General features: G+C 45.1%; 2 protein-coding genes and 1 long non-coding RNA gene across 4 annotated transcripts; 1 reads left to right on the forward strand and 2 right to left on the reverse strand.

Moving 5' to 3' along the window:
- The first annotated feature begins 148 nt into the window (after window positions 1-148).
- LOC115252161 (uncharacterized) lies at window positions 149-2,976 on the forward strand. Its single transcript, XR_003890599.1, has 3 exons — window positions 149-823; window positions 2,586-2,777; window positions 2,854-2,976. It is a non-coding gene; the product is annotated as an uncharacterized lncRNA (long non-coding RNA).
- On the reverse strand, window positions 1,459-2,923 carry LOC115252160 (hepatoma-derived growth factor-related protein 3-like). The gene is made up of 3 exons (XM_029846666.1): window positions 2,833-2,923; window positions 2,018-2,227; window positions 1,459-1,635 (listed from the first exon to the last, which is right to left on the reverse strand). The coding sequence occupies exons 1-3, from the start codon at window positions 2,838-2,840 to the stop codon at window positions 1,620-1,622; spliced, it is 234 nt and encodes a 77-aa protein (XP_029702526.1). The 5' UTR covers window positions 2,841-2,923; the 3' UTR covers window positions 1,459-1,619.
- A 354-nt stretch (window positions 2,977-3,330) lies between the features above and the next one.
- LOC115252159 (G1/S-specific cyclin-E1-like) lies at window positions 3,331-14,691 on the reverse strand. Of its 2 annotated transcripts, XM_029846664.1 has the most exons (9): window positions 14,614-14,691; window positions 13,648-13,783; window positions 13,354-13,500; window positions 13,165-13,260; window positions 12,879-13,013; window positions 12,503-12,614; window positions 12,270-12,427; window positions 3,727-3,938; window positions 3,331-3,650 (listed from the first exon to the last, which is right to left on the reverse strand). In XM_029846664.1, exons 1-9 carry the CDS (start codon window positions 14,673-14,675, stop codon window positions 3,581-3,583), a joined length of 1,128 nt encoding a protein of 375 aa, XP_029702524.1. In that variant the 5' UTR covers window positions 14,676-14,691; the 3' UTR covers window positions 3,331-3,580. The 2 variants fall into 2 exon arrangements, with proteins under 2 accessions (XP_029702524.1, XP_029702525.1); XM_029846665.1 differs by lacking the exon at window positions 3,331-3,650 and having other exon boundaries at window positions 3,780-3,942.
- Window positions 14,692-17,559: the final 2,868 nt, after the last annotated feature.

Consider the following 17,559-nt stretch of genomic DNA (forward strand, 5'->3'; position numbering starts at 1 on the left):
TAACCCTAACCCTCATTGATCATTCCCTAACCCTCATTGATCATTCCCTAACCCTCATTGATCATTCCCTAACCCTAACCCTAACCCTTCATTTGGATGGAAAATGAGCGGATTAAACCCCCAGCGTGCATGTGAGGTGACATTTTAGCGCTGATATTTGCTGAAAACAATAGAAGCAGCTTTCTGGATTCTTCTCGTTGGGCAGAACTCTCTGGGACCCGTTAGGGATCCAGGAGCCACATAGTGAGACGCACTGAGAGCAAGCAGGTGGTTTCAGCTCCAGATGTGGCTCAGAGTCTCAAACCTGCACACGCGTCCTCCTTTGACTAGCCTCAGTCCCTGGTTCCCTCTGGTGGGGAAGCAAGGGTGGAGACCCTGGAGCGGAGTCCGGGCTCCGGTCCGGTCTCTGTCCAGCTGGCTGTCCTGTGACTGCAGGATATGGTGGAAGCACGTCCTCCTCTGATCTTCCTCTTATGGTGGCCCAGTACAGGGCGGAGCCAGGAGGACGTACTAAAGTCAAAGTCTCGACTCGTCTTAGATCCAGAAGTGTTGCTGAAGCTCCTCTTACAAGGAGCCCAGATTTGTGCCACATCTTCAGGATGTGAGCCTTATCTGAGCCAGACTTGGATTTCCAATGAAGCACAACGGGACAAACGGAGGAGCGGAAACCGTCGTCCTCTGAAGCTTCAGGTTGGGTTAAAGGGTGAATCTGTAGTTAGTTTGGTGTCTCTCTCTCTGATCTTCAGATTGATGAACGCCCTGAAGGAGCTGTCAACCCACCTGCCAACAAGCACCCCATCTTCTTCTTTGGGACACATGAAACGTAGGTTTGTCTTGCGATAACCTCGTCACCCTTCTGCACTTAGGACAGGTGACGATACTTAATCAGTCTGTGGGCTTTTTGACCCGATATTGGATACGTAGAGTCAGGAATCATTTCTGGGTGGATGGAAAGCATTTGCTCCTTACAGCAGCAGCGAACTCAAATCAAATCAAATCAATCTTTATTTATATAGCGTCTTTTACAATCACAATTGTCTCTAGACCCTCTCCAGAATCCCAGGGCCGGACCCCCAACAAGCAACAGTGGCAGGAAAAACTCCCCTTTAACAGGAAGAAACCTTGAGCAGGACCAGGCTCATGTAGGGGGACCCTCCTGCTGATGGCCGGCTGGGAACTGTTACGGTTCAGTTATAAACTAGGACGATACCCAGAATTTTCCATTTTCCACATTTGTCACAGGATCAGCAACAGACTGAGTTTAGGCTGCAGCACAAAGCGCTAAATGTCTCCCTCCCCTTACAGAGCATTCTTGGGCCCAAAGGATCTTCTGCCCTACCAAGAACACAAGGACACATTTGGAAAGTCTAACAACAGGAAAGGGTTTAATGAAGGCCTGTGGGAAATCCAGAATGACCCTGCAGTCAAATTCACATGCTACCTGGTAATTCTTGTGGTCTGGTGTTCTGATGTTCCAGTGTTCTGATGTTCTGCATTCTGGTGGTCTGGTGTTCTGCTGTTCAAGTGTTCTGATGGCATCAGCGTAGCCCCAGGTCATCAGGCGGTTGGAGACATGGCCCTGCTAGCAGTGCTGGATCAGCTTCATGCCTTCAGTGCTCTTAAGAGCAGTTAAATCTGGGGACACATGAGGACTCATGAACAAATACATCACGATAGGCCAGGCCATACACTCATGATAACACAGGAGGAACCTACAGGAGGGTAGGGGGAAGCTACGAGAGGGTTGGAGGAACCTACGGGAGGGTAGGGGGAACCAACAGGAGGGTTGGAGGAACCTACGGGAAGGTAGGGGGAACATACGGGAGGAGGGAAGGGAGGGGGCACATACGGGAGGGTAGGGGGAACCTACAGGATGGTTTGAGGAACCTACGGGAGGGTAGGGGGAACCTACAGGATGGTTTGAGGAACCTACGGGAGGGTAGGGGGAACCTACAGGATGGTTTGAGGAACCTACGGGAGGGTAGGGGGAACCTACAGGATGGTTTGAGGAACCTACCGGAAGGTAGGGGGAACAGGAGGGTTGGAGGAACCTACGGGAGGGTTGGAGGAACCTACGGGAAGGTAGGGGGAGCCTAAGGGAGGGTTGACTGCAGGGTCATTCTGGATTTCCCACAGGCCTTCATTAAAGCATTTCCTCTTGTTAGACTTTCCAAATGTGTCCTTGTGTTCTTGGTAGGGCAGAAGATCCTTTGGGCCCAAGAATGCTCTGTAAGGGGAGGGAGACATTTAGCGCTTTGTGCTGGAGCCTAAACTCAGTCTGTTTAGCTGTTGAGGTCATGGCGTTTGGTCCTGAACCTCTCAGGGATAGATTAGATCACATGATCACTCTAGATCAGGGGTCACCAACCTTTTTGAAACCAAGAGCTACGTCATGGGTACCGAGTTGTGTGAAGGGCTACCAGCTTGAAACACTCCTCAAAAATAACAAATTGTGTGTGTGTGTGTATATAAATTAAAAAGAAATCTCTTCCTCGTCCTCCTGGGCGGTGCCCTCTTCCTTCAGACTCAGGTCCTCTTAAAGGAGGTTAGTGGATCTCATGATTCAATAATTTTATCTATTTTAGATGCTGCACTGAAGGATATATCACCATTAGCTACACGATCTGTGGAATCTTTTTGCCACTCTGAAAAGCGACTCACTGGCTTTGAACTTGAGAGACTCTTTACACCTGACGTCAGCCCTTCAGGGAGCAACAGGAGACAAAAAGAAGGTCTAACCTTGGCCTACTGGGCAGACTATCTCCTTGACTGTGAAGGTTTGTTTTGTTTTTTTATAACTACTTGGAAAAGCACATTACCATGTATATCTACCTGAACATTTTTTCTTTGCAGAAGGCGAGGCTGCTGTGTCTGTGGAAGACGTTTTGATCTTTGCCACAGGGCTGACATCACTTCCTCCTTCTGGGTTGGAACCATTGCCACAAATAGAGTTCCTGGATGACTCTCCATTCCCAATGGCAAATACATGTTCAAACTTGTTGAAATTACCACTCCTGGATTCCTACAGTGTGTTTAAGGCACAAATGGACTTTGAAATTCAAAATAGTCCAGGATTTGGCTGTTTATGAGCCATATTGACTGACCCCTGGAGCTTGGACTCTAAAAATGTTTATTGTTCTGCCGTTGTCATTGGTGCACCTAAAGGTGCAGTTGCAAGTGTTTTTCCTTGATGTTAAAGTTTGAGGCTGTTTTGTTTTTTGTATTTTTGGAGGGGGGGGCAGTTTTAGATCCATCATTCTGAAACTGTTCTGTTCATGAAACACTAGTAGTTCAGGATTGTATCTATTAAAAAAAGGAAATCCATGCTCATTACTACGCATTATGTTTATTCATATTTCCCACTTTAAAATAATGATGCTGCGGGTGACAAATTAAGACACTTTGTGTACAAGTTACACCTTTCTAATAAATGTCTTTTCAACTCATAGCTGAGTAATTTATTTTAGTTTCAGATACAGCTCAGTTGCAGACTGCCAGTACTCTGCCTTCTGTAACTGATTGCTCTGCATGGCCAAGTCCAGGTACTCCTGCATGTTTGCATCCCCACATGGAGCTCTTGTCAGGGGAGCCTCAGGAAAAGCATCCAGTTGAGTCTGTTCAATTTGAAATCCACAGTCTCTGGAGTCAACCTATGTTACACAGAAGATATTATTACATTTATTTGAAAAACAAAATAAATGCAGACAATCTACCATCAAATATTACCGGTGTGGTAAGTAGTAGAGCTCATTGGGCACTCCTCCTGGACATGATGCTGTTTTGGAGGGCCAGATCCTGTGACTGTTCCACAATCCAACACACTCATCCAAGTCCTTCTGAATGACATCACCAAAGCAGTATCTCAGTAGACGCTGATGCTCATGACTCCCGTTGAAGTATCCGGCGTCTCTAAGGTCTGCAAATAGCTCCATCCAGAACTGACTCCAATGGAAATTGGCAAAATAAATGATAATTTTAAACATATACATATGTATAAGTGAATGAATGAAGTAAAAGGTAAATGATGTTGATGAAGGCCATTTACCTCCCCTTTCTGAATATGGACCACCAGGACTCAATCCTCTGGTTATTTGTGGATGAGCCATACATGTGGCTGGACGTTAGTTTTCAAATGATATTCTCATTTATTGTCATCTTAATCTTACAGGTTGCTGTATAGACACTTTAACATTGACAGTTGTGCAACTACAAGTCTCAAGGCTGTGTGTTTGCATGCTGAATCTGAGCATTCGCAGTAGAAGGACCTTGGTCAGGGAGGAGACTGATAACCTGAGGGTCACTTTAACAGAACTACAGCATTGTGGGGGGCGGACAGAACCTTCCAGAAGGACAACCATTTCTGCCGCTCTCCCTCAATCAGGCTTGTATGTTAGAGTAGCCAGACAGAAGCCACACCTGAGGAAAAGGCATGAGAAACCAAATTATCTGGTTTCATGAAACCAAAATTGAACTCTTTGGCCTTAAGGTAAAAAGTGTAAAAGGAGTGTAATGTAGTGGAGAGTGGTGGTGGTGGTGGGGCTTAAAAGGCTTTGATGAATGCCAATGCTTCAACTTGCTTTGAAATGCTAAACCTTTGTTGCTTTGATTCGTCCAAATAAAGTCATTTAATAAAACTGCAATAGTACAGTTATTATTTTAGAGTAGACAAATTATTGTTTCCAAAAATTACCAACCATTAACAAAATGAGCAAAACGCCACAAGTCAGCGAATTTGTCCTGAGCAATATTCACCCGCTCGTTCAGTCATTCCTGGAAAGAACAACCGTAGAACAGTGGGAGTCCTTTGTTCTTGGTCGTCCTGACGATGCCACAACAATTCTAGTGGCAGAGTTGATTCTAGAAATCATTGCAAATCTGTCCAACTCTGTTGTAACAACTTTGAAGTCTCACACACGCACGTCTGAGGAGCGTGTCCTGACTAAGCTGGAAGAGACTCTTCCTCAGGTATTGTCAGAAGCTTTGGGAATTCAAGATGAAGTAGACAGTGATGGATTACAGACGTTGACGGACACAATTCAAAAGGAGGTCAGAGCAAACTTGAACTCGTCACGTGCCAGCAGTGAAAAAGGTACCCCCAACCAGCGAATCACCCCGACCTCCAGAATCAATGTCATGATTGTCCAATTAGTGGAGCTTTTCAAAAAGTTTTCAGACAAGATCAGGACTTTTATCGGCCCTCGTCCACATAAAACGACTGTTGACCGTATCCCAAGTTCACGAGAGGGCTTCCTTCTCAAGGACAATATATCACCCATGGCAGAGGGGATCAGGAATGAAATGGACTATGAGTTTCAGGACGTCTTTAGACCTCTGATGGTAGATCTTCCTGGAGATGAATGTAAGGAGTTACAACATGAAATTTCGGATGAAATTGGGATCGTGGCCGAAGAATTAAGCATCTTTTCTGACAAGAGCCCAGAAACATTAGCTGTGAAACCTGCTGGGAAAAAAATCAAAGCGTTTTTTGCCAAGTGTTTTGCCAAAGTTTGCCTCATGCGGATATTTGCAAAGTTGAAGAGAAAACATCCCGTTCTGCAGGCTGAAGCCAAGAGTGAGTCAGTAGAGACCATACTGGAGAAACTTTCAACCCAGTTTCTGGATCAGGAAGATGACAAGGCTGAACGTGAGGATGCCTTAGTCCAGGTGTTCACAGACTTGTCTGGGAATAAGGTCTTGGATTTCAACCAAGAACTGAGTAATGAAATTTACCGCCACTCGGTACCAGAAGCTGCTCTTCCCTCAGTTGAGAGGGAAGTTCAGAGTGAAGTCCAGGCAGACATTAGGAGCAAATCATGGGTCTTTGTGGCTTTAATGAACTGGTATGTGAAGACTCGGGTAAACTGGGTCATTGACAGGGTGATGGTGCCTTTTGGGGGCAAATCTGAGGTTAATTTGGTCCCAGAACAAGTCACATATGATGAAGGACAGCGAGCTAAAAATAAATCGTATGTGATGTATATCATTGAGAAGGTAGTTAACGCGGTACGCCTGGACGCAAGGATGCTGCCACTGACGCTACATGAGTTCGTCAACAACCTGTCAGAAATCGTGTGGGAAAAAGTCAAAGATGAGCAGTTTTACACAGACTCTGACGTCTTTAACAATCTGGAGAAGAACATTAAGAAGCTGCTGTACAAAGTGTTGGGCTGCCCCGAAAAGGTGATGTTTTTAATCATGTGTGGAGATCCAGTGGTTGTTGAACAAATCATGTTGATCATCAACAAACACTTGTTAACGCCAAGGAAGAGAAAATGTGTGATTGTCAGGTTCTTCCACTCACTGGGCAGGGCCCTGACATTTTCAAGGTCCTCTTGATTTAAGTTTCATCAAAGACCTCAAAACAACAGACTGTAATGAAATGAATTACAAAATGCTTTGGAAAATAAATGAATCAGCTCTGGTGTATTCTTCACTGTGTTAGTGGATGTGTCAGACATAATAAGTGCACAACGTTACTCAAATTACAAGGAATAATTTCTATATGTGTGTATTTGTAGTTCTACTAATCACAGGTTAAACCACAAGTTGGAGCCATTAGAAGATATTGAAAACTGCTCCATGGAAATTTCTAGACTTCAGTGTAGTTATATTCAGAATAGTTCCATTTTGCGTAAATCCAAGAGCCGTATACTCAATAAGATGGAGGTGAAAATCGCTTCTACGACTGCCATTTTCTCATGGTCTTTGCTCTCATCACATTTAACGGGATAAATAGGGAGCTTTTTTAGCATTCAGCATTGAGATGTGAAAGAGCTCACAGTCATGAGCCTGGTCCTGCTCAAGGTTTCTTCCTGTTAAAGGGGAGTTTTTCCTTGACACTGTTACTTGTCTGGGGTTAGGCCCTGGGATTCTGGAAAGCGCCTTGAAACAATTTTGATTGTATAAGACGCTATATAAATCAAGATTGATTTGATTTGATTTATGATTCATCTTTATGTCCATTCTATAGAATATATTGGCCAACTTGTACATTTTGTCATAATGAGGATTTAATGTAGTTTGTGAGCTTCCCAAAATGTTATTTTCTAAAATTGTCTCGTGTCCTCAATACTTGGTATCAGTTATTAGAATACTGAAGTGCTGCTCAGCAACTTGCACATTGTAGCACTTTAGGCATAGTTATAGCTTTAGTTTTCAAATTATATTCTCATTTATTGTCATCTTAATCTTACAGGTTGCTGTATAGACACTTTAACATTGACAGTTGTGCAACTACAAGTCTCAAGGCTGTGTGTTTGCATGCTGAATCTGAGCATTCGCAGTAGAAGGACCTTGGTCAGGGAGGAGACTGATAACCTGAGGGTCACTTTAACAGAACTACAGCATTGTGGGGGGCGGACAGAACCTTCCAGAAGGACAACCATTTCTGCCGCTCTCCCTCAATCAGGCTTGTATGTTAGAGTAGCCAGACAGAAGCCACACCTGAGGAAAAGGCATGAGAAACCAAATTATCTGGTTTCATGCAACCAAAATTGAACTCTTTGGCCTTAAGGTAAAAAGTGTAAAAGGAGTGTAATGTAGTGGAGAGTGGTGGTGGTGGTGGGGCTTAAAAGGCTTTGATGAATGCCAATGCTTCAACTTGCTTTGAAATGCTAAACCTTTGTTGCTTTGATTCGCCCAAATAAAGTCATTTAATAAAACTGCAATAGTACAGTTATTATTTTAGAGTAGACAAATTATTGTTTCCAAAAATTACCAACCATTAACAAAATGAGCAAAACGCCACAAGTCAGCGAATTTGTCCTGAGCAATATTCACCCGCTCGTTCAGTCATTCCTGGAAAGAACAACCGTAGAACAGTGGGAGTCCTTTGTTCTTGGTCGTCCTGACGATGCCACAACAATTCTAGTGGCAGAGTTGATTCTAGAAATCATTGCAAATCTGTCCAACTCTGTTGTAACAACTTTGAAGTCTCACACACGCACGTCTGAGGAGCGTGTCCTGACTAAGCTGGAAGAGACTCTTCCTCAGGTATTGTCAGAAGCTTTGGGAATTCAAGATGAAGTAGACAGTGATGGATTACAGACGTTGACGGACACAATTCAAAAGGAGGTCAGAGCAAACTTGAACTCGTCACGTGCCAGCAGTGAAAAAGGTACCCCCAACCAGCGAATCACCCCGACCTCCAGAATCAATGTCATGATTGTCCAATTAGTGGAGCTTTTCAAAAAGTTTTCAGACAAGATCAGGACTTTTATCGGCCCTCGTCCACATAAAACGAATGTTGACCGTATCCCAAGTTCACGAGAGGGCTTCCTTCTCAAGGACAATATATCACCCATGGCAGAGGGGATCAGGAATGAAATGGACTATGCGTTTCAGGACGTCTTTAGACCTCTGATGGTAGATCTTCCTGGAGATGAATGTAAGGAGTTACAACATGAAATTTCGGATGAAATTGGGATCGTGGCCGAAGAATTAAGCATCTTTTCTGACAAGAGCCCAGAAACATTAGCTGTGAAACCTGCTGGGAAAAAAATCAAAGCGTTTTTTGCCAAGTGTTTTGCCAAAGTTTGCCTCATGCGGATATTTGCAAAGTTGAAGAGAAAACATCCCGTTCTGCAGGCTGAAGCCAAGAGTGAGTCAGTAGAGACCATACTGGAGAAACTTTCAACCCAGTTTCTGGATCAGGAAGATGACAAGGCTGAACGTGAGGATGCCTTAGTCCAGGTGTTCACAGACTTGTCTGGGAATAAGGTCTTGGATTTCAACCAAGAACTGAGTAATGAAATTTACCGCCACTCGGTACCAGAAGCTGCTCCTCCCTCAGTTGAGAGGGAAGTTCAGAGTGAAGTCCAGGCAGACATTAGGAGCAAATCATGGGTCTTTGTGGCTTTAATGAACTGGTATGTGAAGACTCGGGTAAACTGGGTCATTGACAGGGTGATGGTGCCTTTTGGGGGCAAATCTGAGGTTAATTTGGTCCCAGAACAAGTCACATATGATGAAGGACAGCGAGCTAAAAATAAATCGTATGTGATGTATATCATTGAGAAGGTAGTTAACGCGGTACGCCTGGACGCAAGGATGCTGCCACTGACGCTACATGAGTTAGTCAACAACCTGTCAGAAATCGTGTGGGAAAAAGTCAAAGATGAGCAGTTTTACACAGACTCTGACGTCTTTAACAATCTGGAGAAGAACATTAAGAAGCTGCTGTACAAAGTGTTGGGCTGCCCCGAAAAGGTGATGTTTTTAATCATGTGTGGAGATCCAGTGGTTGTTGAACAAATCATGTTGATCATCAACAAACACTTGTTAACGCCAAGGAAGAGAAAATGTGTGATTGTCAGGTTCTTCCACTCACTGGGCAGGGCCCTGACATTTTCAAGGTCCTCTTGATTTAAGTTTCATGAAAGACCTCAAAACAACAGACTGTAATGAAATAAATTACAAAATGCTTTGGAAAATAAATGAATCAGCTCTGGTGTATTCTTCACTGTGTTAGTGGATGTGTCAGACATAATAAGTGCACAACGTTACTCAAATTACAAGGAATAATTTCTATATGTGTGTATTTGTAGTTCTACTAATCACAGGTTAAACCACAAGTTGGAGCCATTAGAAGATATTGAAAACTGCTCCATGGAAATTTCTAGACTTGAGTGTAGTTATATTCAGAATAGTTCCATTTTGCGTAAATCCAAGAGCCGTATACTCAATAAGATGGAGGTGAAAATCGCTTCTACGACTGCCATTTTCTCATGGTCTTTGCTCTCATCACATTTAACGGGATAAATATGGAGCTTTTTTAGCATTCAGCATTGAGATGTGAAAGAGCTCACAGTCATGAGCCTGGTCCTGCTCAAGGTTTCTTCCTGTTAAAGGGGAGTTTTTCCTTGACACTGTTACGTGTCTGGGGTTAGGCCCTGGGATTCTGGAAAGCGCCTGGAAACAATTTTGATTGTATAAGACGCTATATAAATAAAGATTGATTTGATTTGATTTATGATTCATCTTTATGTCCATTCTATAGAATATATTGGCCAACTTGTACATTTTGTCATAATGAGGATTTAATGTAGTTTGTGAGCTTCCCAAAATGTTATTTTCTAAAATTGTCTCGTGTCCTCAATACTTGGTATCAGTTATTAGAATACTGAAGTGCTGCTCAGCAACTTGCACATTGTAGCACTTTAGGCATAGTTATAGCTGTAGTTTTCAAATTATATTCTCATTTATTGTCATCTTAATCTTACAGGTAGCTGTATAGACACTTTAACATTGACAGTTGTGCAACTACAAGTCTCAAGGCTGTGTGTTTGCATAGTCACATGGGTGGTGTTTTAAATGGTTTCTTTTAATACTCTTTTAGATATCAGTCCCTGGGTAAACGTCTGCATTTCTGTCTGTTCTACTGTTGTACAACTGAAATGGTCAGAAAGACGATTGGGTGATTTGAAAATACGCATTGTTGAGGTGGTTTTCCATTACACCATGTTACAATCTCAGCATGGGCGCTGGTATTCATAGAAAGGCAGTCTGAATGTCGTCACCTGTGCAAGAACAACATGGATGAGACAAAAAAGACAAAAGACATAAATACCGTTTTTTCCGGACTATAAGTCGCACTTTTTTCATAGTTTGTCAGGGGGTGCGACTTCTACTCTAGAGCGACTTATATGTGAAATAAACACATTATTAAATAATTTCACATGCTCGTTATTTTCACAATGACAACCACAAGAGGGCGCTCTAGGCGTGTGTACCTGAGGAACGAGTTCCTTTTGCGACGCAGAAGAAGAAGCGGTGCTTCGTCTGTGGAGTTAGACTTGATTGTTTGGTAAACTTGCTCGGATGTTCTTTATGCTATAGTTATCTGAATAACCGTTAACAAAACAGACACGTACTCAGTTCATTGTGGGTCATATAGCTGAATGTATTACATTAGCATACCGTAACCCTGTTGCTAATCCATTATTATTTTAAATGGCCAAGATGAAATGTATGTTCCTGGTCTCAGATTTTAATCAAATAGATAAAAATGCCAAATGCCAAAATGCGACTTATAGTCCAGTGCAACTAATATATCTATTTTTTTTTCTTTCTTATGCATTTTTTGGCTGGTGCAACTTAACTCCGGAGCGACACATAGTTGAGAAAACACGGTAGAAAAAAAGACCCAAATAGGTCCATAAATAGATATATAAATAGATAAAAAATAAACACAAATAGGTCCATAACTAGATACATAAAGATAGAGCACATTTTGTTTGAAAGAAATAGAGGTAATAAAATGCCATGACCATTAGCTAACGTGGCAATCCCCTCCACTGACATACAGCTAATCTCCATCTCTAAATAAATAGATAGATAAAAAGACCCATAAACAGATAAATAGCTCCATAAATAGATTGATAAAAAAAGATACATAATTTTGATTTAACATCTCAAGAACACTAGAAAACATAATTCTTTTTGAAACTGTAGTTATTTACTGTTTAGAGAATGTGGAGTTCCCCTCTATTGATGTACAGCTAATCTCAACCCTAGTCTTCATGCAGATTAATCAGAATCAGAATCAGAGTACTTTATTGATCCCTTTAGGGGGTGTCCATTAGGGAAATTAGCATCTCCAAAAAAACATACAGCACTGTACAAAATTACCCACCACCATTACACACCATAAAAACCTATTAAAGATAATAAAAATAGAGTAAAATAAGAAATAAAATAGAATAAATTAAAAATAGAATATAAATATAAAACTATAGCAAATAAATGAACTGAATGAATAAATGAACTGAATGAATGAATGAACTGAATGAATGGATGTCCCAGTATTATGTTATTGCAGTGTTGTTCCAGTCCTTCTGTTGGCCCTCCTCCCCCCCAGTGAGGAGTTGAACAGTCTGATGGCTCGGGGGATGAACGAGTTCCCCAGTCTGTTTGTTCTGTACTTGTACTGCCAACCTGTACTTATTAACAGTTATTCAGATAACTATAGCATAAAGAACATCCGAGCAAGTTTACCAAACAATCAAGTCTAACTCCATAGACGAAGCACCGCTTCTTCTTCTGCGTCGCTAAAGGAACTCGTTCCTCAGGTACACACGCCTAGAGCGCCCTCTGGTGGTTGTCAGTGTGAAAATAATGAACTTGTGAAATTCTGGAATAATAAGTCGCTCCAGAGTACAAGTCACACCCCCTGACAAACTATGAAAAAAAGTGCGACTTATAGTCTGGAAAATACGGTAAATACTTCTGTGTGCTCTGTGCATGAAGTTCTGCTGAAGAACCGAGCTCACCAGCCAGGCCATGTAGGAAGCGTGGGTCTGGATGTTGTGCACGTCATCTTCAGGGATTCCCGGGAAGCTTTTCAAGGAGGCGCCGCCGACCTCCCGTAGCGCCATGGCAAAAGGAACCATCCACCTCACGCACTCCTCCAGCTCCGCCCGCTTCAGCGCTGCAGACAGACGAGAGCGGACGGGTCAGACAGGAAACGGCGCCGCCCTTCAGCGCACCGCGTTACCATTCCTACCAGAGACGGCTTCCACCAGCTCCAGGGACGAGAAGTGGAACAAGGCCGAAGCCGCGAGGACGCCGTTGGAAAACTCCAGGCAGCGCACGTCCAGCAGGCACAAGTCCAGCAGCTGGCGAGAGACAGGAGACGGCTCAAACCTAACGCGCGCTAACACCTCTGCAGCACCTGCAGGCCCAGATTCTTGGCTTCCTCCAGTATGTTCGCCAAGCTTTGCTAACAAGAAGCAGTTCTGGGTGTGGACCTTCAGCGCTCAGACCCAGGTCACCTCAATCAGAGGGACCAGAGGGTCCTCACGCTTGGTCAAAGGCTGAACGCCATCCAGGAGGCAGAGGGAACAATTTAGCCAAACATGCGTCACTGAAAGAGAGGGCACCTGTGCGATCTGCGTGAAGGTCTCCTGGGGGTATCTGGGCAGAAGCAGCTCGTCCGTCTCCTTCAGATAGGCCACCTGCATGTAAACGTTGAGCCAGGAGACGGGAGTCTGAGGACTCAGGCTCCATTTCAGCTCCTGCAACAGCAGAAGGGACCGTGAGTGTGTGGAATGGTTCTGCTCCATTCAGAGGTTCTAACGTGAACCAATCAAAGGATGAGGCTTTTGGATAAGGAGCTCTGTAGGGAAGCAACAAATATCCAGTTCCTGGAGGAGCGTCTCTACGCACCATCATGATGATGATCTCCATGCTGAGGATTTCATCCTCTGTACAAGCTTCATCTGTAACGTAGGCAAACTGGTGGACCTTTGGTGGATACATCTCCTAAAGGAGGTGAACAGAACCATGAAGAACCGCCCGCACCAGACTCGGAGGCAGAGCCCTCAAAGGGGGCCCGGCAGCATCAGAGCTCCTTACCTCCACTTTGGCAGCGATGAAGAGGCAGGTGATGCCGATGAGCTGCAACGTTGACTTGAAGACGTTCCTCTGGGTGGCCATGAAGCGATCAAAGTAGTCCTGGGCCAGGTGGTAGGTCTCCCTGTGCAGCTTGTACACTTCGCTCAACTACCAAGGCAGCACAACAACCCTCTCAGCTACCAGCTAGCTTCAGCCTGAGCCCCTCCCAACCACCTTCTGGGTCCAGACTTTCACATATTGAACACATTTGTCTCCTCAAACACATGTCTGGAGATCATGAGCCGGACCACAGACCTCCATCAGCCAGTCCAGGAGGATCGCCCTCATCTTGGGCTGCAGATGAGGGTGTTTCTCCATCATGTGGACATCTCTGGTGTAGGCCTTATCTTTCTCCAACATGTTGCTCCACACCACATCTTTGCTGGCCCAACTGGTCAGAGACGCACAAGAGAACAACGGTGACATCCTGAATAAGGTGAAGGCCTTAAAAACACAGAAGGTGGAGAACAAAAACCAGACGGCAACACCAGTCGGACCCAGACGTGTTTGGGCAGGACGGATCCTACACGACTCAACCGATTTTCATGTCTAAGAGGACATAATAAGGACAATAAAGAAAAACACAGGTGCTCCCGGGGGGGTTGGACCTGGTGTCCTGATGACAGGATCACCTCCATCAGGATCTCCCCCCCCCCCCAGCATAGTTCTCCACTTTTACCTGACAACGTTTAGCCTGTTTATCTTTACATTTGAAGACGCAGCCGTTAGCAGCAGCGCTGGGACGACGGACGTGTTGGAACAGAAACGACCATTTCAGGGAGAAATGGTGGCAACAACAACAACAACAATAATAATAATAATAATAATGATCATTTCTGGGGTCGTCACCACACAACACATGGATGGCAGACACACCTGTGGTGCTATGGAAGGAGCGCTGCTGTTGTCACATTGGTCCTTCAGGTTGTTATTTACGCTTCGCTTCTCATGAAGTATTTTGGTAACGTTCAATCTTCGACCTGGGGGTTCCCAGAGGTACCATACAAATAAAAACACGCATATGAAGAGAATAGACACTCCAACTCTCTCTGTCGCCACCTGGGAGTCATTTAAACTTATTGGGTTTCAACTGAGTTGGAGACCTTGTATAACTATTCTGATTATCAGGAATACTATGATTACAGCTAGCACCGAGGCTAGCATACTACAGCCCCAGCCAATTCTCTGGATTTTCCTGTATTGGCTTCTGTCTATATTTACCTGCTGCCGTCCTCGTAGAGTTTGTGAAACCAGTACACTGTTCCTGAACAGCAATAGATCATAACCTGTTGAAATAGCCCCCCTAAGTGAGTTGGAGGTTCTGAAACCTTCACTGACTTTTGGGTCTACCCAGACTCTATTCGTCTAAGTCCACCCTATCATCAGACTTTGCATCACCTTCCCGGTCAGAGTTTTCAACAGAAATGACCTTCTTGCAATGAGTGAGGTGTACCCAGGTTGATCTTTCAGCTATTTTAGCAGCAGTAGGTGTAGACAAAAGAACTTGGTCAGGTCCTTCCCACTCAGGTGAATACCAGTGTTTCTTTTTTACGCTCCTCACTAGGACCCAGTCGCCTGGCTCCACCGTTCTGTTGGGAGACAGAGGGCGTCTCAGTTTCATGACCTTGCTGTTGTTTTTCTAACATTCTTCTCATGTAATCAGCTAGATTAGACTCATCATTTGTCTCCCAGTAGTTTGTGAACTGAGGAAGCCTGTACGGTCTTCCAAATAAGACCTCATAAGGAGTTAGGCCTGCGGTGCTTGTAATGTTTATATAGAGCTTAGCCAAATCAACACATTGTCCACGGTCTCCCCGTCTCTTCCATGCATTTCTTCAGTCTGTTTTTAATAGTGCCATTAGTTCTTTCATCTAATCCTGCGCTCTGAGGATGATAGGAGCAATGGTGTTTCAAATCAATATGAAACATAACACTGATCTTTTTAACAACTTGATTTACAAAATGAGTACCATTATCACAGTAAATTTTTTCTGGGATACCATATCTGGGTATGATATCTTTGCAGAGTGCTTTAGCAACTGTTAGCGCATCTGGGTTTTTTGTTGGAAATAGTTCTATCCATTTTGAAAATGCATCTATTATGACTAGACAGTATTTTTTCCTTTCACTTTTATTTAATTCTATGAAGTCCATATGTATAGTTTGGAATGGATATTGGGGAGCAGGAAATTTTCCTCTCCTTGGTCTCAGATTTCCTTGTGAATTGTGTCTTGCACATGTCAGACATGTTCTACAATTTTTTTTTTGAATAAGAATTACCGTATTGGCCCGAATATAAGACGACCCCCTCTTTTTCAAGACTCAAGTTTGAAAAACTGAATTTTTTTAAATACAGAAAATAATTACAGTACACCTGAAACAAATGATTATAACAATATAACAATTTTTCTCCCGCTAGGAGCGGCCGACTACAGACGGGGCTCCCGCTGTGAGCCCACTACAGACGGGGCTCCCGCTATGAGCGGCCCACTACAGACGGGGCTCCGCTATGAGCGGCCCACTACAGACGGGGCTCCCCCTGTGAGCGGCCCACTACAGACGGGGCTCCCGCTGTGAGCGGCCCACTACAGACGGGGCTCCCGCTGTGAGCGGCCGACTACAGACGGGGCTCCCGCTGTGAGCGGCCCACCACAGACGGGGCTCCCGCTGTGAGCGGCCCACTACAGACGGGGCTCCCGCTAGGAGCGGCCCACCACAGACGGGGCTCCCGCTGTGAGCGGCCCACTACAGACGGGGCTCCCGCTAGGAGCGGCCCACTACAGACGGGGCTCCCGCTGTGAGCGGCCCACTACAGACGGGGCTCCCGCTGTGAGCAACCGACTACAGACGGGGCTCCCGCTGTGAGCGGCCCACTACAGACGGGGCTCCCGCTGTGAGCGGCCGACTACAGACGGGGCTCCCGCTGTGAGCGGCCCACCACAGACGGGGCTCCCGCTGTGAGCGGCCCACTACAGACGGGGCTCCCGCTAGGAGCGGCCCACCACAGACGGGGCTCCCGCTGTGAGCGGCCCACTACAGACGGGGCTCCCGCTGTGAGCGGCCCACTACAGACGGGGCTCCCGCTGTGAGCGGCCCACTACAGACGGGGCTCCCGCTGTGAGCAACCGACTACAGACGGGGCTCCCGCTGTGAGCGGCCCACTACAGACGGGGCTCCCGCTAGGAGCGGCCCACTACAGACGGGGCTCCCGCTGTGAGCGGCCCACTACAGACGGGGCTCCCGCTGTGAGCAACCGACTACAGACGGGGCTCCCGCTGTGAGCGGCCCACGACAGACGGGGCTCCCGCTGTGAGCCGCCCACTACAGACGGGGCTCCCGCTGTGAGCGGCCCACTACAGACGGGGCTCCCGCTGTGAGCGGCCCACTACAGACGGGCATGCATGTAAGCTATGGTAGCGCTATGTTTTACCATGCCCGCGCCCTATAATCCGGAGCGCCTGATGTATGTGTTAAATACAGAAACAGCACCGTAACTGAGGCTGCACCTTTTAATACGGTGCGCCCTTTGGTCGCAAACATACGGGATATAGAACATAGGGCACGTTTGTGCGTGATATCACTCCGCGTCTGTGCAACGACCACAACCTCCTATCTTTAGTATTGCTGCGCCAACTGGTGGTCTTTTGGGTTGAGGATAACGGTGATCTATATGTAGCTATATGTAGCTATAGCGTCATTGGCCTCCACTCCAGCCACTCCTGGTAGTTCCTCAAAAACACTGAGTTTCTAGTGGATGCACAATCTGTGGAAGCCAACATAGAAACTACTGAAGAGCCAAAGTTCTTGCAACAAAAATATAGTCCCCAATTAGCTTGTTTTGTTATCACACGACCCCGTCCCCATTATCTTAAGAGAATATAAGAGAATGAGTGGAGACAGAAGAGAGAATGAGACGTTTTTGGTGCGTGTCGCTCTTGATTTAGTGTTTATTTTTGCAGTAAACTTAAAGGAGGCCTTTTCACTTCATGTTTGATTAAATTTAAGCTGATATTCCATTCTTGACATCTTTAAATTTACAGTATTCATGGGGGTTTTATTTGGTCAATTTGCTTCTTTTTATTTCCTATTTCCCACATTTATTCATAGTTTTTATTAGATTGCCATAAATCCTATAACATTTACCAGACTGACTAAAGTCAAATGACC

Source organism: Takifugu rubripes, chromosome 13, assembly GCF_901000725.2.
Source record: "Takifugu rubripes chromosome 13, fTakRub1.2, whole genome shotgun sequence".
NCBI classification, from domain to species: Eukaryota; Metazoa; Chordata; class Actinopteri; order Tetraodontiformes; family Tetraodontidae; genus Takifugu; species Takifugu rubripes.